Source organism: Cladophialophora immunda (genome assembly GCF_000835495.1).
Source record: "Cladophialophora immunda strain CBS 83496 unplaced genomic scaffold supercont1.6, whole genome shotgun sequence".
Taxonomy (NCBI): Eukaryota; Fungi; Ascomycota; class Eurotiomycetes; order Chaetothyriales; family Herpotrichiellaceae; genus Cladophialophora; species Cladophialophora immunda.
This window is the reverse complement of record NW_015622546.1, coordinates 190,306-214,223: the sequence shown is the minus strand read 5'-3', so window position 1 is coordinate 214,223 and position 23,918 is coordinate 190,306. Positions and strand designations below refer to the sequence as shown.

The window sequence follows — 23,918 nt, the reverse complement described above, 5'->3', positions numbered from 1 at the left end:
GAAGAATTGAGGACAGAGGATTGCAGAGTTCTTTTTGCACAAGTCAAGCTATTGCTTCACTCACGCCTGGCCCATTTGATGAAGGAGGAGTCCAATTAAGCAGGAGTGCCATCTTACGAGGCTTCGAGGCTGAGGGAGAGCCAATGTGGTATCTATGCTCTACCGTAGTTTTCCCTGGTTTGATACGGTGCAGCATAGGTGTTGTAGCGCAATATCCATCCAACTACCTCACACTCTCCCCTCTTCAACCTCCCAGCTTCACGCCCAACCTCATCATTCTGCACCGAATCTGCACCCTTGCCTGTGCTATGGCTCTCAAAGGAGAGAACACCGTCAATATGTACGCGTCGCCAGTCCTTCTCCTCCTTCCTCCGCTCTTGATCGGTGCATTCAGCCTGAATTCGGTTTTCGAGGTTTAGCCGATGCCTTGATGTCACCTCTGCCGGGAGCAATGCCTGCATATTCCTGTCGGCAGAAACGGACCGAGCAGCATATCATTTGCCAGTTCAAGACGCAGTCAGGGCTGATCGACGTTACACAGCCAATGAACTGCGCGGGTCGCTCTGCGGAGAAGCTCAAAGCGAGTTAGCCGTTGGTTCCTGGGGTACGGGGAAGTGCTTTGAGCCCAAAACGAGAGGCGCTGGGTTCAAAATGCCGGCTATTCTGCAGTATTGTAAGTATATATGGTCTGGAGAATGTCCGGGACACATGTGAGCACGCAAGTTGCATCGCCAGCGAGTCCAGCATGATGCGCTCGTTACTTGTACTTGCTGCCGCCGGCTTTGCCGCTGCTGAAACTGGCATCGATGCCTGGCTGCGCTATGCACCGGTTTCTTCTCCTAGTTCCAGTCAGAGTCTTCCTTCAAGTATCATTTCTTTGAATGCCACAGCGAATGGACCGGTGCATATTGCTGCTGTAGAGCTACAGAAAGGCCTTGCGGGCATCTTGGACCACAACCTCTCGGTCATTTACCCAGTCAGCTACCAACCAGGCAACACCACGTCATCCATCCTGGTCGGCACTGTGGCAGAGTATGCAAACAGCTTTGGCGGCTCCCCTCAGATCCCCAGACTCGTGGATGACGGGTACTGGCTCAATGCGACAGGCTCGACGGTCCAAATCCTTGGCCACAATGAGCGAGGAGCGCTTTATGGTGCATTCCAATATCTTTCGATGCTCGCTCAAGGCAACTTCTCTAATGTCGCATTTGCTTCTAACCCGGACGCACCCATCCGCTGGGTGAATCAATGTAAGTTGCCCAAGGAGTCTTGACCACCATGGGGGAGCCTTCTTCCCCAAGCTCCATCGCTTTTGATACAGCCCTTCGGTGCTGACTACAAGCAGGGGACAACTTGGATGGGTCGATTGAGAGAGGATACGGTGGCCCGTCGATTTTCTTCACGAATGGCACAGTTGTCGATGATCTAGATCGAGTTTCGGCTTACGGGCGCCTTCTGGCATCGATAGGCATCAACGGGATTATTGTCAACAATGTCAACGCCAACGCCTCTCTCTTGAGTACCGAGAACCTGGAAGGACTCGGAAGAATCGCGGACGCTTTCCGACCGTACGGTGTCCAAGTTGGAATCGCTCTAAACTTTGCCTCTCCAACGGCTAATCTGGTCTACGGCAATCTCAGCACGTTCGATCCGATTAATCCTGATGTTATCACATGGTGGACTAATGTTACAGACGCTCTCTATGAACGCGTGCCTGACATGGCAGGATACTTGGTCAAAGCCAACTCTGAAGGACAACCTGGACCCCTGACATACAATCGAACCCTAGCTCAAGGAGCAAATCTTTTCGCCAACGCTCTGCAGCCGCACGGCGGTATCCTCATGTTTCGCGCGTTCGTCTACGACAGTGTCAATCTGAATGAATCCGTATGGAAGGAGGATCGCGCAAATGCGGCTGTTGATTTTTTCACCGGTCTTGACGGCAAGTTTGCGGAGAATGCGGTCGTGCAGATCAAATATGGCCCCATTGATTTCCAAGTACGCGAGCCTGCATCTCCTCTTTTTGCCTACCTGCGAAATACGAGCACGGCAATCGAGCTCGAGGTCACACAAGAGTATTTGGGACAGCAGTGCCACCTGGTCTATCTACCTCCGTTGTGGAAGACAGTTCTGGACTTTGATATGCGAGCGAACCATACCCAGTCTCTCGTCCGCGATATCGTCACCGGCAAGCGCTTCAACAGACCCCTTGGTGGTGCCGCGGCTGTCGTTAATGTTGGAACCAACGACACCTGGTTGGGAAGTCATCTCTCTATGTCGAATTTGTATGGGTATGGTCGCCTTGCGTGGGACTTTTCAAGTGATCCTGAAGCTATCTTACAGGACTGGATTCGGCTCACGTTTGGTTCCAATCCGACGGTCGTGGCCGCAATTACGAACATGTCTATGTCGTCCTGGCCCGCGTACGAAAACTACTCGGGCAACCTCGGCATTCAGACTCTGACTGATATTCTATATACGCATTTCGGACCCAATCCCCAGTCCCAAGACAATAACCCTTGGGGACAATGGACTCGAGCTGACCACAAAACCATTGGGATGGACCGGACCGTGTCGAACGGAACAGGCTTTTCAGGACAATACCCTGTGGAAGTCGCCGCCATGTACGAAAACATCTCAACCACCCCGGATGATCTTCTTCTCTGGTTCCACCACGTTAACTACACACAGCAATTGCACTCTGGCGAGACCGTCATCCAGCACTTCTACAACGCCCACTATGCGGGTGCAGACACTGCGCAGACCTTTGTCACGCAGTGGGAGGGTCTCCAGGGCAAGGTCGACCAGCAGCGGTATAATGAGACTCTCTTCCGGTTGACTTACCAGGCAGGTCATTCAATCGTGTGGCGCGACGCAATCACCAACTTCTACCACAACCTCTCGGGCATTGCGGACAGCCAGAACCGTGTTGGCAACCACCCGTGGCGTGTCGAGGCTGAGAGCATGACCCTCCAAGGCTACGAGCCGTACACGGTATCACCTTTCGAGGCTGCCTCGAATGTGACCGCCATCGTGACCTCTGCCAACGCTACCACGGGAACGGCGATGACGACGCTCAACTTCCCAAACGGCACGTATAACCTTGCCGTGAACTATTACGACCTGATTGGCGGCAAGTCGCAATGGACGGTATCCCTGAACAACCACCAGATCGGATCGTGGGTTGGGGACCTGGAGGACCGACTGGGCCACGCTCCTAGTATATATCTCGATGTAAGTGTCCCCGCTTTCCTATTTGTAAGGTGTGCCTGGTGGGAGAGATCCGCCTCCGACGTTAGTCGGTTCTGGGACAGACAGAAAAGCTAATAGCCACTTTCTCCAGGGCCACTCCGCCGCCAGAATCACGTTCCACAACGTGACGGTCGGGAAGGGAGATGTGTTGAAGATCGTGGGTGTGGCCGACGGCATTGAGCCCGCGCCGCTAGATTATATCTCGGTCTTGCCGGCGGGAGTGGTTGATTGAGAGTAGCGCGTCGCGGTCACCGCCGCCGCTGTCGATGTGTTGAGTCGACGGTGGTCATGACGATGAAGTGCGGATAGATATCAATGTCGTTCCGATGTGCGTATTACCATGGTCACAGTTACGGTAGCCTTGGACTGATATTGGCTGGATATACGGAAATTATAACGTTCCTCGATAGAAACCAAAAAGAATGACCCAACCAACCAACCAACCAATCAATCAATCACTTAGAAGAAATATAAACATGTCCCGATGCCGTGAAGGCGAAGCCAGACGGCGTCATGCAAAGAATGCATTCCCATTCCAAACGTGGCCACCGTCTACGCGCATGGCTAGCAAATGCACAAAAGACGCGAACGTCCCTTGACGGAGGCCCTCCACTCTATACTATACTATACTATACCTATGTATGACTTGGCCGACCAGTCGGTTACGTGTTACATAGGAGGGTTTGGTACGAGATGCGAGGTCCACGGATTGAATAGACTGTCCCTGGCTGCATCCAACCTGTTCGCTCTGACATTGATCTCTCTTCAATCCTCCCTCCAGACGGGGATCGAACCCCTCACGTCTCGTTCCGGGTTGCTGGGCCGTGACAAGTGTATACGTGGGGTCCATGGAAGAGAAACTCAACCACCGAAGGGGATCCAACCCGAATGCTCAATCGTGCTGCAAAACAAGAACCCGGCGGCCTTTCTTTTGCTGTCGATAATGCGGACTGGGAATGGCGCCATAACTTTCGAGCGTATGTTGTGTAGCGTGAGACGAAAGATCCCGGTGCAGAGGCTCATGCATGTAGCGGCGTCCCGCACACAATCCACGACGAACGCCCATCTCAAGTCGTGGCGCTGTACCAATACCTCTCTGCGAATCCGCATAGGGCCATCCAGATGCCGGCCAACTGGCAAGCTATCCAGATCACGACGACCGCAAGGACGATCTTCAGCAAGGCGAGAAAGTACGCCCGGTGAACCCCCGAGGCGCGCAGCCTTCCCGCCATCACCCACGGCACTGCATCACAAAAATGGCGCTGCCACCCCTTCAGCCACCCGATCGCTCGCAGCACGGGGAGGACCGCCAGTTTGCCCACAACGCTGTCCTTGTACCGCTGCATCTTGGCCTCCAGGGCCTGGATCCTGGGACACACGCGGTCACCCGTGACCAGGCAGACCTTGGTCCACGCGTGGGGACCGTCGCGGCGGCCTTGGCCTTGGCCTTGGACGTCGACGCGCGCGAACATGGAGAAGACAAAGGCGCTCCCGCGCTCGTGGGCCGCGCACTCCAGGTGGCGCCGGCGACGCCGCAGGATCGTCTTCACCTCCGGGTTGGCGACGAACAGCGCGTCCGACTTGAAGGACAGCCGGGTGCTCGTCGGCACGGGCAGGTGCTGCGCGTATCGGCTCTGCACCCAGCTGATGCGCGACCGGATGGTGAGTCGCGGCTCCACCAGCGCCGCGAAGTAGGTGTTTGTGAGTTTCAGCGACAGCAGGTCCGGGTAGGGGAGGCAGTCGGCCACGAGGTGGTGGACTTCTGGCGGGAGAGAGGCGAGACCCTTGAGGGGAAGGGGTGAGGAAGCTTCCGGATTAGAAGAGTCCCGTGCGCCCTGTGGAAATGGCGTCGATGCCATTGGCGGAGGAGCTGGAGACAGCATTGAAACCGTTGGAAGTGGTTGCGGTTTGGCAGAGGGAGCGGAGTGGGAGAGTGTATCTCAATCCTCCGTCGGAAAGGGATGGACGGCAGGGCTCAAAATATGCAAGAGAACAAGGTCAAGGCATGTCACCACATCTCCAATGGCACGGGGCAATATATAGTCTCCTCAAAGCATGGAGAGTGACACGCAGGAACCCCGACTACATGGTGGGATTATCATGTCTGCCTGGCGAGGCTGAATTGACAACAGCCTGCCCGCGTCGGGACAAGTTGGCATTATCAAACATTGGGGCTTTGCGTCTGACTCACATGGAGCGAGGGTCGTAGGCTCGTAGTCGGGAAGATGTCCAAAGGATGCGAGTGAGGGAATATGCAACTCGTCAGGAAAAGATGAGAGAGCATAAACATGTTGTACTTGGTGAAAGGTCCTGTGTGGTTCTGCTGTGGTCGGTAGCCGGATTTACAATCTTCCATCCCGAGCCGCTCGCGGTTAAGCATATACCTAGGTACCTACGTGTGGGCTTGCGGTTTCGTTTCTACAAGGGACTGAATAGTCAAGAGTGCATGATTCAAAAAGGTCTCCGGGTCAGGGGGAAGTGTGTCTCTTAAACCATGTATGCCTAAACTACCAGACCAAAAGGCCCTCTCGCTTTCTTGCTAGCAGAATCGGCATGTAACCGTCAACCCTTTTCCTGCCCGCACAGCCTCGGCGCCATCCGTTTCACAGCCTCTTGCACAAGTCCGGTCTGAATTATGGCCTCCACCTGAAGGCAGGATGCTTCCAATCAAGGTCCTGTACCTGCTTCAATGACAAGCCGTCCAGTTCGGTATCAACATCCTTCTTCTCCCGGCGCTTGTTATCCGCCCACATCCAAAACAGCAAGAGAATGGAAAGAATCAAGATCGTCGACGAGGTAGCCAAATTCAATCCGTTGCCGATATGGTAGTTGGGCGCGTCAAAGGGCAGGAAAGACCAAGTCGAAATCAAGCCGCCAACGTTTCCGAACATGACGTTCGTGCCGATAGCCGCTGAGCGGGCGGTGTCTGAAACGACGTTTGCGGAAACTTGGGCATTGCACAGGGCACCGTACGGGAATGCCCCGGCTGCGATAAGAAAGGTTGCTCCGTAACGGACGTGCGAATTGGTGCTGGCCAAGAACATGATATATCCGCACATCATCAACGGCGCGGAAAGAATAAGAAAGATATTGCGACGATCGAAACGCCACGAGAGTAGCGGGAATAGAAGGACGAAGAAAGCCCCCACGACATATGGCGGGACGGTATGCAGTTGCTGAGATATGACCGAGTTCTTGGGGTAGATCGTCTTGACAATGGTCGGAAGGAAGAAGGCCAAGCCTTGGACGGTGATGTTGTCGAGAAGGAAGATGAATGACGTCGCAAGGGTGACCGGGCTCGTGATACCCCGGAGAATCTTGGGCACGTCCAACTTGTCGAGAACTTCGGTCGTGCCAACGCGCTCCGACTTGACTCTGGCAATCGCAAGGTCTTTCTCTTCTTGACTCAGCCATCTTGCGGTCTGAGGACGGTCGGTCAGGGTGAAGAAGGCGATAAGCGAAAGGCCACAGGTGATGATGCCTTCGATGGCAAAGATCATCCGCCACTCATGGAGACCGCCAAAGTGGCTCAGCTTGAGAATGGCCGAAGCTAAGAGACCTCCGAAAGCCCCGGCGAGAGGAGCCATGACAATGTACAGCGATAGTCGAAACGCCAACTCACTCCGACGGTACCCTGCAACATCTGTCAGCCTGGAATGACAAAGCACGGGCATATTTGAAGCTGCCCGTCATCATAGGAAAATGCAGGTAAGAGGGGACTTACATCGAGACATATAATAGGCGATACCTGGAAGCATGCCGGCCTCAGCTACACCAAGAAGGAACCGTACGCCACAAGCCGACGATATGTGGTGCACGAAGGCTGTACAGATGGAGAAGATTCCAAACGCAAGCGAGGTCGCGGGGAGGAACCAGCCCGGGCCAAAGTACTTGCACGCCATGTTCGCCGGCAGCTCAAAGAGGATGTAGCTGATGTAGAAGGTGGAGAGAACAATGTTGTAATCATTACCCTTGAGATTAAGGTCTTTCTCGAGGCCGGCGAGTTTGGCGTTACCTGGCAGGAGGTCAGCATGGCATGACGATGGAGGAACCGGTGCTACGGACCGATGTTGGCGCGATCAATGAAGCAAAAGAGATAGAGCAAAGAGACCGTGGGCACAATGTAGAGATCAATCTTCCAGCGCAGTCGTGCCTCGGCCTTAGGGTCGAATGTAACAAGGGAGTGTCCATACCTAGGAGAGTGGGCATTAGCAGTGGTTCACTGGGAGGGATGTTCCGACTTACTTGTCGGTGGCAGCATGGCCTCTTTCAGCAGCTTCATGAAAGTTCTCCGTGTGCATGGCGGCAGCCTTCTCGTTCATGACCTCATCTTGAAGCGACTGACGGACGGCCTGGTCGACCTGGCGCTCCTCAACGTTGTGGTCTTTAGATGCCATGCTGGATGATTCTGTGCAAGTCGACGAGTGTGATGATACTGGGGGATATCGAGACAAAAGCACCGTCGAGAGAGGAGGGGTGGCTGGGTCTAAGTAGTCTTGGGTCGCCATGGCATCTCGGCGGTCAGCCTGTCTGGCTGGCGGATTGGCATGGTCCAGCATCCGCGCCCATCGTCTATCGAGTCGTCAGCAACGAATAAACGATCCAGGCTGGCTGAGGGAGAGTCACAACGGGGAGTCTTGGCCTGGCCCTCCGGAAGCTGCACCTGGTCAGCGGGAACAAGGCTCGTCGAAGATTGGAAGGGGCCTAGAACCGCGGGACCTGGAGACGAAATGACGGGGAAAGGAGGATGACGATGGGAGGTGGATGGGAAGATGGCAAATGATGGGCGTCGTAGACTCGTAGCTTTTGCGGGGGACCAATGACTGCGCCCTGCATACCATCACCAGGTGATTGATTGATGGGATGCTCTGCAAAGGGACCCTCCCCTCGCCTCTCTCGACACTCACACTCTCTCTGCCTCGCTCCCTCTCCCTCTGCATGTGTCTCTTGTCGCAGGAATAGCGCATGCTTGGCTTCTTCGACCAAGCTTGATCGATCGGTATCCTTGCCTCACTCGATCATCATATCTTTCTCCTGCAGTCCTACTCTCCCCATCCCGTGGAAGAAGACAAAGTCATCAACACTCACGAGTAGCCTGCTGTCTCTCCGAGTTCGAGCTCTGGCCCTCTCCCTTACTGGAAGCAAATGCTTCCGAGCAGTCCTCCTCAAAAGCTCTCTCGGGTGCCTCCCGCCCCGTCCAACGCACTCTTCCACCCATCGCCTCCGACCTTGCACATCTCTAGCGTGCCCAGAAACGCCTATCAGCCACCACCGCGTCGGGACTTGGAGTCGGGAAGTCGTCGTTTGCGGGGACAACTTGCTTGGCTCCAGTAGATGAGCGGCGCTCATATTCCCTCCTGGTCGATCACATCCTATGAGCGGCTGTGCTTCCTCGTATCGACTCGGACCGGGTGAATGAACGGCGCAATACCCAAGTTGGGCCTGGCTGAGGTCGAAGAAGAAAACAGAGCGAGGATCTCACGAAAAAGGGGGCATAAAACGTGGCTTTGGTGCTTCATCCGAGCTCCATCAAGGTAGGAATTGCACACCCGAAATCACAGGCTAAAGGCCCTTTCCTGAAAGAAATACGAGCAGATTAGGAAATCCAAAGGCAGCATTGGCCGGCTTTGTGCAATCTCCCCGGAGACTCGATGCGGCATACAAGGCTCACAGCGCAGGATCCGAGAGGGACGGATGGGACAGAGATGACAACAAGATCTTCATTTCTGTTAACGCGAGCCTGGTGTGCTCCTCATCTTCGTTCCGTATGAGCTATGACCCCTTACTCAGGCATTCTTCATGTCTTTGGTCATACACATTATCCCGCATAGACCCTAGTCCCGTCATTAGTCTCTTCAAGTTCTTCCAACAAGTTCCGGAACTCCTCGCTGAGAGCAAGAATATCCAATATCTGCACCCTTTGGAACGCCCTCCATATACCCTGATTCTATCCTTGTTGTTCTGTCTTCCTACCGTCTATGGCCAGAACAGACCGCCCCTCCCATTTCATAAGAAATAGTCGTCACTGAACACGAAAGAAAAAGATAATCAAGAGCTGGAGCGCTGTCTGTGCAACCCCAGGGAGCATGGAAGAAGCGGAAACGAAGGTCCTCGGGAAGAAAACCAATTCCTTTTTCCTTGCTTGTCTCGTCAAGCGTGCGCGAAGCCGCGCGAAAAGGTGATAGAGGAGACGCTGCCCGGGCTGGTCGTAGTCACGGGGTCCCCGGTTATTGTCGCTCACGATAACGCTGTAGCAGATAGGATGCTGGCCTTTACTGAGGCCCGAAGACTCCATGTTGCGATCTGTGGACCGAGGGTGAAGGTAGGTTTGTGTCTCTGTCGAGCAATTACGACCACATTCTGCGATGGTTCTGATGGTTATGGTATCGGTGGTGAGCGTGCTGTGGTTTGGGCTGGATCTCCGGTTTGTTTTGCGGCGTCTTTCCTTCGTCGTTGTCGTCTCCTTCTTGAGCACCTTGATTCTTGTCCTCTTGGCCTTGCTCTGTCGTCTCCTTCTCCTGCTCTCGTGTGTCCTCCTTCTCGTTCTTCTTTTCATCCGCTTCCTTTTCGTCCTCCTTCTTGGCCTCCTCCTTCTTCCCCTCTGCCTTCTTTTCCTCTTCTTTGTCGCCTTCCTCTTTCTTATCCTCATTCTTGCTGGTATCGCCGTCCAAGCCCTCGACTGACAGGCCTTCGACGTCGGAAAACTCGCCCAGCATCTCGAAGCGGAAAGGTTGATCGATACCCTCATCATCAGGAGGATGTTCCAAAAACACATGTCCTGGTTCAAAACCGTGATTGAAGATTTCTTCATCCTTCTGCTTGGCAGAATCTGCTTCCTGTTTGAGCTTGAGCACTAGCTCCTTTGTCACATCCATCACTTCCCCTCCCTCTTTCGGGTTCGTAATCTCCTGTGCTGCGGCGGCATAGTTGAGAGCGGCCTCCACAAGACAGCCACGTACATCGTCCCCGACCCATGAAGATAAGATGCCCATCAGGTCTGAATCAGCACCCTTCAGAAGACCATCCTTCTTCAGCAGCGTCTTGAATTGAGGTAGATTGCGGACGAACCCCAACAGCCCTTGGACACGAGCAACCTGAACAGTCTCGTCGTTGACGCTGAACGTCACACTCATCACATCATGGCCATGGCTCGTATCCCACTGAGCGACGCTGTTGGGAATGAGAATGCGCCCTTTGTCGCAGCGGTCATCTTCAGGTCCCAGGTCGAGTATGGAGGTGCCGAAGTCAAGCGATTCTGAAGCAAAGGCGAGGTGGAACTGTGTGCCGATGTTGATCAATACCACGAACTCCGGACGATAAAAACTGCCGTCACACTGCTTCTCAATGTTGGTTCGAGGAAAGGCAGCGTATACTCTTACTCGAGGGTCGATGTTCATGCTCGATGGGAGAGGCACTGGCACGAAGTTGGTACCGCCACGTAAGCTGCCACCCTCTTCGTTATGCTTGGTCATGAAGTTGTCAGGAACCTCTTGCTCGTACTCGAACTCGCAGTCACCACAGCGGAGATGGCACTTCAGGATCCGTAGAGGTTTGAAGCTGTAAACGAAATGGATGTACTCGCTGGGTTGACGCACAGGCGCAACCGCCTTCGAGGGGTTCTTGCTAGCTGCTTTCTGTTGTTGCTCGTTTGGAATGAAGAATGGTGCCCAGTTCTTTTCGGTATGTTCTCGGTCGGTGTCCTTGATGGTGAGGACGGTGGAGTAGTTGGAGAAAGGTCGGAAGATGTACATTGCTCTCTTCCATTCGGTTCGTTTCGCGATCATATTGAATACGATAACGGGCTCGGCACCTTCGACGTTGTCCTCCAAGATAATCCGGGGATCTTCAGGTCCATACAGGCTTCCGTCTTCTTCCCATTGCGTGGGGACGTCAAAGACCAGTGGAAATGTGAATTGTTGTCCAGCCCAGGTAATTGTATGACCATCCAAATGCTCCCAGTCTTGATTGAAGAGTTGGCCTCGCAAAAAGCTCATCTTAGGCACCGAGCGAGTCTTGGAGGGGGAGAAGATGACCCGTGTCACGGACAAGAATACCTTCTTTTCAGGCAGCCACACGCTGGACCCAGAAAGGCGAGACCATGTCTTGTCAATTATCTCATTCGCTTCTATCTTGGGATCGTTCATCATCTCGTCGGGGTAGTCGACCATCGGGTGCGAGTCGAGGGACAGGGCTATTTGCTTGATGTCATCGTCGAGGAAGAAGCTCTTCTGCACCCCCACAGTCGAGTTGTATTTCAAAGTGTCGCACGATCTCTTGCCCGGCAGTCCAGTATTCACAAACCCCGGTATCGGCAGCGGCTCGAAAGGTCCCCATTGTAGGTAGTAATCCGACCTCGATCGGTCGACCTAGGATTCGTTAGCGAACAGAGCAAATAATGAAGACCTTCGCGTAGACTGCCACACACCTTTTTGTGTCGATGGATGACCGGGTTCTCAGCCAACAATGTGTTTTGGAAAAAGAGAACAATTAGAATAGTCGCTAAGGCGAAGATGCTGAGCCGTTGTACTCTTGCTGGAGCAGAAAATCTGTCCAGGACGGGACGGATCCCCATATTGCCTTTCTTCCTCCTCGTGGTCCAACGTCGCGAGGGGAAGAGAAAGACGAGAAGAAGGAGCGCTTTTCGCTCCAGGGAGTGGGGGGCGAAGCCACCACGCCACGGGGAAATCCCAGAATGTTATATCGATATGATTTTCATCTGGCCTGGCGTGCCTGGTCGCTGATGACGGAGAGTCGTGAAATTGGTGTCTGTGGTTGGCGCGGCGCCCAGAAACATAAGATTCCAGTCTTGCCCGACCGGGAACATGGCGGAAGAATCCGATTTAAGGCTGGACAAGGGTAGAAATAGATCAGGGTATCGATTGAGACGTTAATTCGTATAGGGGGGAGTGACAGGGGGGTTGATAGATCTTCATGATAGGGTCTGCCTCCGCACATAGGAGAGAACAGAGGCAATCGACGTAAAATCGGTCAGAATCGAAGCCCCATCCGTCTGGCGGAGATTACGTTCTGCATGCAAGTGACATGTGGAAGGGTACATTTTGAAATCTGCAGCGCGTTGAATCGCCAAAAGCACGTCTTTAGTTCAGGGATGAGATGGGCGTTTGTGGCGCGCCGAAAATGGATCCCAATGCTGTCTCTTCTGACCACTCTCGTCCTTATCTTCGGTCACCGGCGGGTCGGAGGCTTTTTCTCGGATCGTACGACTTTTCCTTTCTGGGTGCTCTGAGACAAGGAGGACTCGTACTCTGCCGTGCCAGTCAAGCGAGACGTGGGCTAAGAGGGTGGTGAGGATGTAGAAGATGGTGGCCTGCGGCTTATTGAGATCTGGGTGTCTGCTTCATCGTTCGTCCATGTCTTGTGTCTGACGGGTTCAGATCTCGATCGAGTAGCCAGATACCGATATAAGCAGGTCGAGGCCCGTTGGACCGCTGTCACGGAAGGTTGTCTGGACATCCCTGAGAAGAAAACCGTTGCGTGGACCGTTGCGTGAGACGTCTTCGGGCAGCTATGCCACAATACTGTGGTGTCGCACCCGCTCCCTCCATACTCTTAAGGATACCAGGACCCGGCGTTCTTGAGCCGTCGTGATAGGCCACTGGAAATACCGTCTCGCTGCCTAGAACGCTCCTTAATGCGCATTGCGGGTGTGCCTGCCGGGTACCTGCGTTAGCTTGATGACGGAGGCGCTACGAGGCTTGAGGTGGCTGTCGTCCATGGACTGGTATTGGGGAACAGACATACCTGTTTGCTGGTCATTCGTCTGTACTTGTACACCGCGAGCTCATCGAAATCGATGAAGGGTTGCGCAATTCGACAGGCTTTCTACCTCAGCTTCGAATTCAGGTGTTTTTAATTGTGAAGATGGAGGCCACCGTCATTTCTTGCAGAGAGTGTTCTTCTTGCCATTGAGGGGCACCTGGTCCCCTGACCGACGACTGATCTCTACCGAATACTAAGCAGAGAGCATTTAGTTGTCATTCGCCACAGCAGTGTCCATCGGAGTGTCAGAGTGTTGTTTTCTTTTTTGGTCGGCTCGGCCATAATTGGTGTAAGTAAGTGGGATGGAGAGAGCAAGGCGCAGGCGACTTAAGCATCCCTGCGTTTTCGGACACGCTCAGACTTGGCCTCCTTTCACAAACAAACATGAGGCACGGACAGAATGCCAGTGTATCCGATAAATTCCCTCATGGACTAATGAGTTGATGACAGCCAGCAGTCAAAACCTATCATGGTTCCGCAAATTTCATTCGTATTCACCACGCTCTCTCACTCAAAAGACTCAGCCAGCATCCAATGCTCGTACTCGAACTACCAACCACAGTACCAATTTCTCCCTCACAGAATCAGACGATCACAAGCAGGCAAATCTCTAAATGCAGCTCATAGACATCTTGCTGCCGAAGGACCATTCTTCTGTTGATACCACTGAGCTTTCTTCCGAAAGCGGTTTTACACCTTTTCCTGCTGAACCACCTCCACCTCCGCTGCACTTCCCCCAACGGCCGCCTTCTCTTCCAACACCCTCTCTCGCGCCAATTGATCACTAACATCAGCTTCCCGTTGTCCATATCTTCCAATCTTGTACCAAGGAAGGCGGAACAACGCATCCATGCCTTCGAGACTCCGACCACTCGTCTCTGGGATGAAGAACCAAGCCCAGATGCCACCGAGGATTGTGATCGCTGTGAAGAACCAGAATGTTCCCTTAGGGCTGAGATCGAGGAGCATGTTGGGCACCGCGCGCGAATTGCCATATTGGTTGACTATTCGCAAGCATTGTTAGCGGACGCCTGGTTCAGGTCCAGAATATGCGACAAGGGAGCTTACCAAAGTGAAAGCACATTACGAGTGAGCTGCTGACGGCACGAATTCTGAGAGGATAGATCTCAGCATTCAGCAAGTACTGAATGCTATTCCAGCCGAGCGCCCAACCGACACCCGAAATATATATCATGACAATACCGCCTGTGGAAGCATGTTTCTGAGAAGCGGTAAAGACTGTGTCATCGTCGATGTTGGGCACAGCGGTCAAGAAGGCTGCAATGTAGCACATCGAAATTGCCTGAAGGGTGATGCCGACGGACAACGATCTCTTTCGGCCAATAACGTCGACCAGGAACAAGGCACAGAAGATCGATGCGACGAACTTTACTACCCCACTGTATGTCGAAAACGCGGTCAATGGATGGCACACATATAGTATGATGTTTGGAAGAGAAAAAAGAACTCACAAGATGGCCGTGGCGTACAGCTATTTTCCAATCAGTCATGGTGTAGATGAAATGAGGCTATAGCATCAGACTTACCTTTTCATTGTCGCCCTTGGTGCCGAGGAGCGCAAACATCTGCAAATAGTTGTCAGTACATATCGAATTGAAGGCCATTTAATGAACGTGGGTTCCTCCAGACGGAGATGGGGTTCGAGGATGGGCGACCTACATCCGGAGCATATCTGTACAAGAATCCAATGTCAGCAACAGCCCGAAGCAAAACCGTGATCTGGCGCAAGTGTTGAGCTGGTATAGAAGAAGGGGATAAACACATACATAGTGATACTTTGAGCACCTGACCATTGACCTAGCAACTGGGTTCCAAGGCCCAGATAGATGCGGTAAAAGTTGTTGGGCATGCAGAACATCTCTCGAAGGATGCCTAAAAAGCCCTGTCCCATAGTTGCTTCCTGCTCTTCATTCAGTTGATGCTTGATCCCGTTGATCTCTGCCGTGATATATTCATCGTCGGCGGCGAGGCCTCGAATCTTGGCCAGATTGGCTACTGCATGGTCTATTTGGCCTTTCTTGATCAGGAACCGAGGTGACTCGTTGTTGAACCACGATAGGATGAAGATGAGACCGGCAAACATGAGGTGAAGGGATGTCGGCACCATCCAGGAGCTGGGCTTGTTTTGATCGATGTGGAGGCTGCTTCCCCAAGTCGAGAAATATGCAAGCTGTAGCAGGTTAGTCCACTGAGCAGAAGCTAGAGAAATATCGATCTCACCATGATGCCAATGTATACCGAGCCTGAGAAGACGCAAGTGCAGAGGCCTCGCACGGCCCTGGGTGAAATTTCGGAAAGGTAGACAGGTGCAATGACAGTGGTCTGGCCGATTCCGAGTCCCGCGATGAAGCGGCCAGCATATACTTGTCCCAATCGCCCGTTGTTGGTCATGAAGATGACGATTCCAAGAATCCAGAGAATACACCTGCAATACTTAGCACAGAGGCATCCGACATTAGAAGAAGGCAAGGCTCACAATTGTCGCGTAGCCCAGAGACGACCGATACGGTCCGCGAGAACAAAGGCCAACAGGGCACCACCCACACTCCCAATCTGGACCATTGCAGAGACGTTGCCCTTGACATTTGCATATTGATCTTTATCAAGTTTGTCGAAGCCCAGAAGCTGCTGGAAATCATCCGTGTTAAAGGTACCTGGTGAGACACGGTCAGCAAAGTCCAACCCGACCAACTTCAACATCATCTCTCTTACCGCTGATCAGCCCTTCATCTCTGCGAGTCACTGTTAGCCACGGAGTTTCAAGGCTCCGACGGTAGAGGTTGTAACTTACACGCCACGAGCAGCACCCATAATGCCAAACGAGACAACAGCAAACCAAAGCCTCCAATTTAGAACTTCCTTGGGTTCATCTGCCAGAGAGTTCCCCATGCGGAAGATATTCAAAGGTTTACCTCCACCACCACCCATGTTGGCAATATTCCGGCAGGTTCAAGCGGTAAATCGAGAGGTACTTCGAGGAGAAATAGCAATGGATTCGTGAGATCGCACTGGCTTGACCGATCCGGTCGAGGACGATGGGCGAGTCTGTCCATCTTAAATATACCAAGCCCGTCCACCAAGACACTGGCCCCTTCATCCGACGGGTCGGGTACTGGCTTGGAATTGCTTCAGAAAACCTTGCTGACACTGAAGCCCTTCGTCGCGGCGCCATGGCGACGCCCTCCCTGATGCCAGATCTGGCAAATCCACGGAGAAAACCGAGCGGACGCCAAGGGGTTAGATTCTCGTTGTGCAGCACAAGACGTTCAACTTGCGGGGGTCGGGTGCAACATGATGCGACATGTTCTCTGGAGGAGCGCCCGAGCAAGGGAGGTGACAGGAGCTGGGCAGCCTATCAGGAGAAGCCTTGTCAGCTCGATGTAACAGCATTTCCATTGACAGAGGGAGTAGCAGAGGCGGAAAGGGAGATGAGCTGTCGATCCGACCAGCTGCCAAGATACACACCGTCATGCGACAGCAGCGATGGCATAGTTGAAGCGGGATGCAGCATGGCTAAGACAGCAAGACAGGCACGACGGGACAAACCGATCGAGGAATGCTTCCGGTCGGGGCGAAAGAAAGCGAAGAAAAGTCCTTGGCTTGCAAGCATTACGACCAACCCGGGGCGACACGGAGCGGAGATGGAAGTCCAGCTGCATGTCGAGGAAAAGGTCCCCAGCATCGCCCAGCATCGCCAGCATCCTCAGCACATGGTCAGGTCAAGGTCGAACGCCGCCTCGCGCCCGTTGATTTGTTGTATCAAAAGCCGACGCGCCACTCGCTCCTCTTCCCGTCTCCCCAGATTTGCCCCGTCGTTACGTCCCTCCGCTTTTTTCTCTCAACAACCGATATTCCTTTGTTGTGTCTGGCGCCGTTTTCATCCGACTCTGGAGCGGAGGACAGCGATCCTGACGCTCAAAGAAATGAAAGAAACTTTCAAGAGTTCCAGCGCGTCGGACCTGGCGCCGTTCGACACCGTGCCGAGCATTTCTCCTCCTGCAGAAATTTCTGTTTCGAGACCTCCCGCTCTACAAGAATAGCCCTGAGCGACGCCGTCATGTCTCGGGGCGTGTAGGCCGCAACGAGGAAGGGATTGGAGAAAGGAATGGGCCGTAGGTTGGAATAATGGATACAGATGCGCTTTTAGGCGAGCCTCGGCCCAACTTATCAAACGCCACGAAGCTGGGAAGGATGCGTTGAGACCAAGGAGACGGGGAATCCTTCACAGTCAAGGGAGTTTTGGTTTCATGTTTATCCGGCTCTGCATCTGGCTCCCAGCAGCTACTCACAGCTTGCTCTTTCCCCCCACGCACTTCATCAACGCCCGGCCGTTGCTCAAAACCACCTTGCCATCGACTTCAGTGACAAATCGGACCTCTTCCCACCCGTCCTTGATGTCGCCAGTCCTCCAGATCTTGGTCACAAGCTTCTGACCGGGCTTCACCGGCGCGGCGAAGCGAGCTTGGAACTCCTTGATGTTGGCTGGATCGCTTCCGCCCAGTTCTTTCAAGAGTGCGTGCGCCGCAAAGTTCCAGGTCGACAGGCCGTGCATGATGGCGCCACCGAAGCCCATCTTCTGACCGGGTTCGGGTGTAGCGTGCAGTGGGTTATAGTCGCCATTGAGTCTGCAGTCGATCGATGTCAGCGCCTCGTCTTGCCCCAGGCTGGAGCTGCTTACCTGTACAGATGCGCGCTCTCCAGGGTCAGCTGTTTCTCGCTGACCACATCGGGGCTGTTCTCTCGGCCCTTTGGTGGTGGATAGTTGACCGTCGAAGGGCCTTTAGGGCCGCCCCATCCTCCCTGGCCGACAAAGAAGCCAGAGCCGACCGCCCGAGTATACACCTCGCCGCTCTCTTTGTCCACAATGGTCTGCTCGGTCTCGACCACTGTGCCCGGCTTGCCTTTGTCGTAAACTCCAATAACTTTGGACCGCAGCTCGAATTTTCGGCCCTCGGATGTGGGAGGCAGAGGCTTAAGGAACTGGATGAGGCGCTGGCCGTCGACGACACGCCTTGCGTCCAGTTTTGGGACGCCGGGAATTGGGTTGCTGGCTTGAGAAGCATAGAAGTCGATGACTTCTTGCGTGGTTTTCTTGAATGCTACGGTGTTTGTGAGTTTGGGAGTGCGGTGAACAAGATGGACGAGGATGCAACTAACGGAGGATGATGGAGTACGTGGGAAACACGGCAAACTTGGGATGGAGTTCCTAGAGAATGGTCAATAAGAGCTGCAAGGTGTACTTGAGGCGTTCATCTATTAGGCACTCACGTAGATGAAGTGCAGCTCATCGACCGTGCAGCCAATGCTCACGGCGAAGAGCAGGACATCTCTCTTCAACCACGACACGTCTGTTCGAGGATATTCGAAGCCAACACCGGGACCCGACATTTTGACTCGGTCTTTAGAGAACTTGGAAACAGAAAATTGGGCTTGGACAGCAACTTGGACAGCTCCGAATCATGCAGATAAAGCAGGAGAGTAAATAGATTACCGCGGACTGGTCAGCTTCAAGTTCGGGGTCGGGGGTGGTGCAGTAGGAAACGTGGGGAGCCGCGTGCCGAGGTACTCGTTATGCCTCGATCGCTGATAGCCGGCGAAGGCCACGAAAGTAATCAAGACCCTCTTCCAGGGTCAGCTTCATCAACGCAACCACAAAATGCAATGCAAAGATCTCAGCTGGATGTCGCCATCACATCTACGACCAGGTGCATTATGATTTGTTTACGTTTATCAAAATCAGCATCAACTCGTGGGGTATCTTAGACAAATAACGAGGAGCTTGGGGTTCGTTCCGGCGCATTCATCGCGGCCACCTTTTTCATCGTAAACGAGGTATCTCATCCATGTGTTAACGTCCCCTTCGCAGGTCAATGCTATAGGCTCTCCAAGGTGCTATGCAGGAAGGACGTAGGCCTCGTGATCGAGCCGAACAATATGCGAAGGACGGATGTCGTGGCGGCCGTTACCTGGGATCAGCACCTGCAAATGATCAGTAACCCGCTTCTGTTCAAGTGAACAAGATGACTTACATCCGGTACTCGCACGTCCCGCGTGCGGATCGAGTGGGATCCGCTGTTTCGAGTTCATAGTCGATCTTGATGTCGAGATCTCGTCTGTTCTTGCTGTTGGGTTTATTGGAGAGGAAGCCCTGGACGGTTTCTCCCTCCTCGACCGTCAGGATCTGTCGCAGATAGAAGACGGTCTGTTTCCAGTGCGTGTATTTGGTGTGCGGCCCGGTCGAGAACCTGATCGGCTTGTGACATGCCGTGAAATCAATATCGAACCAGGCAATGAGAGCGTGGATGAAGTCGTTTCTTTGACACCGGAGCTGGAACGGCTCTGAGAACGCCAGCTGGGCAGGTTTGACCGTGTTGAGATCAATGGTGAAGACCGGGCATGGATCGGTGACCAGCGCTTTGAGCTCTACCGTGTCGACCAGAGGCTCACTAAGAGCGCTCTCTTTCATGGGCGTGAAATCAAACCCATAGACATTATCCCAGACTGTGAAGGAAGTCAGCCTGCGTCCCGATCAGCTCTTTTGCAGCACTTACATCCGATCTTGTCCTCTTTGTACTCTCCGTCTTCGATGCCCGCCATGTAGATCGTGGCCCTGTCCGGGAAGATTTTGCCGCCTTGTCCTAAATACTTATCGCGGGCATAGAGAACCGTGTCGAGCATGCTCTCGTACAGCAGAAAGTAGCCCATCCACTCGGATATTATGATGTCGACTTTGCCATTGTTAAGATGTTGAGCAGGTAGTTCCACCTCTTCCATTTTGCCTTGCAGCAACGTGATCTTTTTCGACAACCCGTTGGCCTCCACAATGAGTTTTGCCTTGTTGATAATGCTGGACATGTCGACGCCAATTACGTGTCTCGCCCCCGCCCTTGCGGCAAACCTGGCCGGGTCAACTCTTCTCTCTGCGATCGCGGGGAAGGACTACGCATACATGCTGAGGATGCCTGTGCCACAGCCGACATCGAGGACGACCTTGTCTTTGAAGATGTGCTGGTTTTGGTAGATGGCATCTCGGTACGACCGAGTTCGGACTTCATCTTTCTGCGATCGGATCAGCTTGCAGTCCAACACAAACGGGTTTGAAACTGTACCAGCATCTCTTCGTGGATTCCATGGTGATCGTAACTGTTCTTAGGTTACTTGACGCCATTGTCACTTTTTTTCTGGCGGAACCAACCTCGTAAAGTAGCGGACTTCTGAGTGTTCCATGCCTGCCATTCTCTCTTCGGTCGACATAATGGCCATATCGGCCACGGAGGGGCCAACCTTTGTGCCGTTCATGACTGCTAGCACTGAAGACCAGAAACGAACCGTCTAGCAGTCAATGATGTGATGTGTTGGTATGCAAGCCGTTGAGACGAATATTAGTGCAGGCCTAAACAAAAATAAAAATAAAGTTTTGGCCCTATGCCTGCGAATGCTGCCAGACCGGGAATGGTGACACGTGATAGAAGTCTAGCTGAGCGGTGTTGGTGCTGCTTTCACAAGCGTCTGCTATGACGGCCTCAGATCTGGGGCTCCTTTCAATGGAATTATCAGCAGTGCAAAAGAAACACAACAGGAGAAATCAAAAAATCAATTTCCACCCCAAAAGAAACAAAAACAATGGACACAGTGGGATTCGAACCCACGACCTCTCGCATGCTATATGCTTGAGTTTTGGTTGCCTCTCAACGATGCAAAGCGAGCGCTCTACCCCTGAGCTATGCGCCCTGTCGACACTCATTTCTGCTTAATTTCAGGCATTCTAATCTATGAACCAAATTTGTTTGGGGGGTTTACTATTGGGCTAGGCTCAGACTTACTCGGAGAAGTGGGGGGTTTGACAGCGCCCCGAAGAAAAAGGGTACACATTGTTGGCGCCCAGGTGTGGCTTAAGCAGATTTAATGACACGGCAGAGAATTTCCTACTATTAAATGGAAGGTGATCAGTGACCACCATGACCTCTGTAAATGTGAGTTCTTGCACCTAATAATATCACTATTGAAATAGTGGTAGTCCAGACTTCAATAAGTCTCCTCGGCACTATGCGGATTCTGCAAGGGGGTGGCTGCCGTGCATTGGGCTTTGCTCTATCTTTCTTCTCTATTGCTTTATGGCGTCGACTATGTATACTACCAGCGACATCTCTAGGTAAGAGTCCCACGCTGGCCCCCATGAGCTGCTGGGTTAAGCTGCTTCGCGCATCTCTTCCTTTCTCTTTACATCGGCATTCGCATCCACATCATCCAACACCGACTCTCCCCTCTTGGCAGCTTTCATACGCAACTTCTTGATCCTCCTCGTCTGCCGTTCGGTCTCCCTAGTAATCCACCACGTAACGCTGGTGACCAGGATACAGGCGCCGATGACCGCCATAGCAATAGCAAATGACACAGTGTAGTGTGGTGCGTATTTGGACTGGAAGATTTGTGGCCCAATTGCTCCACCAATCTGGCCATAGCTGTTGACAAACCCAATGGCGAACGCGGACCCCGTTGCACGAGAGGTGGTTTGAACCCGCCACGGCCACATCAATGGGTACCAGCTCTGCGCAAAGGAGTTGGCCAGGACGGTCGCTGCATAGACGCCACCGTTGTTGGGAAACGTATACAGTACGCTGTAGCATGCTAAGATGGATACGAGGAACCCCAGCGGGATTATAGGGCGAGGCAACCACGCACTGTCCGCGAAGTAGCCTGAGATAGCAATTATCATGATGGAGAGGAATGAGGTAGGTATATTCAGGAGCTGGCTTTTCGCAATTGACCTGTGGGGCAAGGAGAGTGAGCATCATAGATGAAGGTACCCTGGCGTTTCAACAAGCTTGGTGGTACTTACGTGAATCCCAAGTTCGCAATGACAGTCGGCTGATAGAACGTCAGACCCGTCGTGCCAACAGTCATCGTTGCCCAGACGAGCGTAAACAACCACATCCTCTTGTCCTTCAAGGCGGTGACAATTTCGCGGAAGCTGAAATTTAGTTCTTCTGCTCGCGGGGCGTTTGCGGGTAAACGTGCTTGGATGAATGCCTTCTCCTTGTCACTAAGCCATTTAGCTTGTTTCGGGACTATTCAACTAGTCAGCCGGCGGCATCCCTGATGGAGGGTTTCTCAGTCCTCACAGTCTGGCAAGAGGAAGAACAGCAAGATGCCGAACGCAATTGTGATGACTCCCTCGACGAGGAATAGCCTAGCAGAAATGTTCGTAAGTCGACTTTTCTGTTTCCCTTGAAAGGCGGCTTCGCTGAAACTAACCATTGCCAACCAGAGAGCCCATCCCTCCCAGAGATTGTGTCGAAGGCATACGCCAACACGCCACTGATGACATTGGAGAAGTTTCCCAAGGCATAAAAGTAGAGTAGGCGGATCGACATCTCGTCGGGTCGGTACCAGTAAACCATTTGCAGTAATACACCAGGAAACATGCCTGCTTCACACATTCCGAGGAAGAAGCGAGCAGTATAGAGTCCACCCTTGCTGGTAACCGCAGCGTGGCAGGCGATCGCAATACCCCAAGAGACCTGCGGCATAGTCAACATTCTGCGAGAGACTGCGAGAGTGACCCATCAATTACCACAATCCGCGACTGCCATCTAGAAGGAAGCATCTTTTTAATAAATAAGTTGCTCGGGGCCTCGAAGATGATATAGGGTATCTATGCCGGATGAGCATTCAGACGGAGCCTTGGCCGTGACTCACTCACATAGTAAATGGTAGAGATGAAGTTGTAATCGTTCGAGCTCATATGTAGTTGGGTTAGGATGTTTTGATGAGTTCCCTTGTTCATGATTCGAGCATTGGCCGCCTGTGGGCTTTGGATCAGTATCTGCATTTGACGATCAGAAGTGCACGGGGAAGGAGCCGGTACGTTCTGATAGTCCATATTCTTGAGTAAGAACATGATACTGCACAATGGCATGAGATGCCAATCGACTCTTCGCATAAGTTTCCTCTCTTCAGCCTCGGTCAAGAGAGTGCGAGCTTTCATGCGCTCGGCATCGTAGCCGACGATCTCGTTCTCGAGTGAGGAGTCATCTGCAACCTCTTCACCACGAGGCACGACATGAATCGTGGTGGCCCCTCGCGCCTCTGAGACCACAGGGGTGCTTGAACGTCCCTTGTCATCTGAGACAGAAAGCTTTTGCGCCATAGTTTCCCAAGAAACTTGGAGAAGCTTGGATGTTGGAACAAGGCTTGGTCCCAAACCTCTGAACCAGCTCCTGGCCAGCTCATGCTCTTTGTACTCGATGGAAACATCGGAATGCTCCCCCATTGCTTACCATTTCTTTGGAATGAAGAGGGACTTCTCCGACGAGATGCGGAGTCGTCTGTTGTTTCCAGACACCTCATTGGGTTGTAGTTGCATATCAAAAATGATGCCATCGGTATAGCCAGATGATGCCATCGACGGCCAACATAGAGTCAGAGCCAACCGAGAAGGATCGGTATTTTGTGTCCTCCAGACTAGTGATTGACCAAAATCTCGGGTCGGAGTTAGAGGATCTCAGTAGACAGTGCAAGAAATGTACCTGTTCAATGCAGAAAAGCGAGTAAATTCGGAAGGGGACCATTGGGAGACGGCGTGTCTCCTTGAGGCGGCCACCGGCCATGGTATTTGCCGCCATAACAAGACGGACAGCGCTTCAATAAGATAGATACCTCGGCGTCCGACCGTCTGTTATAGCCTGGCTGAATGGCATTCTCTCACAGGGAAGGGTCCTTTCTGAGTCGCTGGCGAGAGGGAAGAATGGCCCTTCTAGCTTAGCAGCTGCTAGCGACGACGGGAACCTTGCTGTGTGGCCACTGGTTGAAGAGCTTGCTTGATAAATATAGATAGGCATAGGAGGCGCGTTGTGAACTCCTGA

At 53.0% G+C, this 23,918-nt stretch overlaps 8 protein-coding genes and 1 non-coding gene across 10 annotated transcripts; 1 reads left to right on the top strand and 8 right to left on the bottom strand.

Moving 5' to 3' along the window:
• The first annotated feature begins 653 nt into the window (after positions 1 to 653).
• Positions 654 to 3,705, top strand: PV07_09744 (uncharacterized protein). Its single transcript, XM_016397029.1, has 3 exons — positions 654 to 1,250; positions 1,346 to 3,234; positions 3,344 to 3,705. Exons 1-3 carry the CDS (start codon positions 746 to 748, stop codon positions 3,482 to 3,484), a joined length of 2,535 nt encoding a protein of 844 aa, XP_016244220.1. The 5' UTR covers positions 654 to 745; the 3' UTR covers positions 3,485 to 3,705.
• A 113-nt stretch (positions 3,706 to 3,818) lies between these two features.
• On the bottom strand, positions 3,819 to 5,111 carry PV07_09743 (uncharacterized protein; the record flags this gene model as incomplete). The annotated part of the gene is made up of 1 exon (XM_016397028.1): positions 3,819 to 5,111. One exon carries the CDS (start codon positions 5,109 to 5,111, stop codon positions 4,320 to 4,322), a length of 792 nt encoding a protein of 263 aa, XP_016244219.1. The 3' UTR covers positions 3,819 to 4,319.
• A 602-nt stretch (positions 5,112 to 5,713) lies between these two features.
• Positions 5,714 to 8,353, bottom strand: PV07_09742. Of its 2 annotated transcripts, XM_016397027.1 has the most exons (5): positions 7,879 to 8,353; positions 7,498 to 7,824; positions 7,318 to 7,445; positions 6,977 to 7,267; positions 5,714 to 6,886 (listed from the first exon to the last, which is right to left on the bottom strand). In XM_016397027.1, the coding sequence occupies exons 2-5, from the start codon at positions 7,809 to 7,811 to the stop codon at positions 5,886 to 5,888; spliced, it is 1,734 nt and encodes a 577-aa protein (XP_016244218.1). In that variant the 5' UTR covers positions 7,812 to 7,824; positions 7,879 to 8,353; the 3' UTR covers positions 5,714 to 5,885. The 2 variants fall into 2 exon arrangements, with proteins under 2 accessions (XP_016244218.1, XP_016244217.1); XM_016397026.1 differs by having other exon boundaries at positions 7,498 to 8,353.
• Positions 8,354 to 8,948: 595 nt separating this feature from the next.
• On the bottom strand, positions 8,949 to 12,354 carry PV07_09741 (uncharacterized protein). Its single transcript, XM_016397025.1, has 2 exons — positions 11,678 to 12,354; positions 8,949 to 11,618 (listed from the first exon to the last, which is right to left on the bottom strand). The coding sequence occupies exons 1-2, from the start codon at positions 11,822 to 11,824 to the stop codon at positions 9,600 to 9,602; spliced, it is 2,166 nt and encodes a 721-aa protein (XP_016244216.1). The 5' UTR covers positions 11,825 to 12,354; the 3' UTR covers positions 8,949 to 9,599.
• A 1,147-nt stretch (positions 12,355 to 13,501) lies between these two features.
• Positions 13,502 to 16,586, bottom strand: PV07_09740 (uncharacterized protein). The gene is made up of 10 exons (XM_016397024.1): positions 15,845 to 16,586; positions 15,766 to 15,785; positions 15,530 to 15,707; positions 15,274 to 15,478; positions 14,820 to 15,223; positions 14,713 to 14,725; positions 14,580 to 14,618; positions 14,505 to 14,524; positions 14,101 to 14,432; positions 13,502 to 14,036 (listed from the first exon to the last, which is right to left on the bottom strand). The coding sequence occupies exons 1-10, from the start codon at positions 15,979 to 15,981 to the stop codon at positions 13,723 to 13,725; spliced, it is 1,662 nt and encodes a 553-aa protein (XP_016244215.1). The 5' UTR covers positions 15,982 to 16,586; the 3' UTR covers positions 13,502 to 13,722.
• Positions 16,587 to 17,338: 752 nt separating this feature from the next.
• On the bottom strand, positions 17,339 to 18,441 carry PV07_09739 (uncharacterized protein; the record flags this gene model as incomplete). Its single annotated transcript, XM_016397023.1, has 4 exons — positions 17,339 to 17,678; positions 17,732 to 18,152; positions 18,211 to 18,259; positions 18,322 to 18,441. The coding sequence occupies 4 exons, from the start codon at positions 18,439 to 18,441 to the stop codon at positions 17,339 to 17,341; spliced, it is 930 nt and encodes a 309-aa protein (XP_016244214.1).
• A 584-nt stretch (positions 18,442 to 19,025) lies between these two features.
• On the bottom strand, positions 19,026 to 20,352 carry PV07_09738 (uncharacterized protein; the record flags this gene model as incomplete). Its single annotated transcript, XM_016397022.1, has 6 exons — positions 19,026 to 19,032; positions 19,083 to 19,554; positions 19,605 to 19,951; positions 20,003 to 20,112; positions 20,163 to 20,196; positions 20,249 to 20,352. 6 exons carry the CDS (start codon positions 20,350 to 20,352, stop codon positions 19,026 to 19,028), a joined length of 1,074 nt encoding a protein of 357 aa, XP_016244213.1.
• A 325-nt stretch (positions 20,353 to 20,677) lies between these two features.
• PV07_09737 lies at positions 20,678 to 20,784 on the bottom strand. Its single transcript has one exon. It is a non-coding gene; the product is annotated as a tRNA-Ala (tRNA).
• A 457-nt stretch (positions 20,785 to 21,241) lies between these two features.
• On the bottom strand, positions 21,242 to 23,203 carry PV07_09736 (uncharacterized protein; the record flags this gene model as incomplete). Its single annotated transcript, XM_016397021.1, has 7 exons — positions 21,242 to 21,821; positions 21,893 to 22,121; positions 22,176 to 22,243; positions 22,309 to 22,574; positions 22,628 to 22,708; positions 22,757 to 22,858; positions 22,922 to 23,203. 7 exons carry the CDS (start codon positions 23,201 to 23,203, stop codon positions 21,242 to 21,244), a joined length of 1,608 nt encoding a protein of 535 aa, XP_016244212.1.
• Between the last annotated feature and the right edge of the window lie 715 nt (positions 23,204 to 23,918).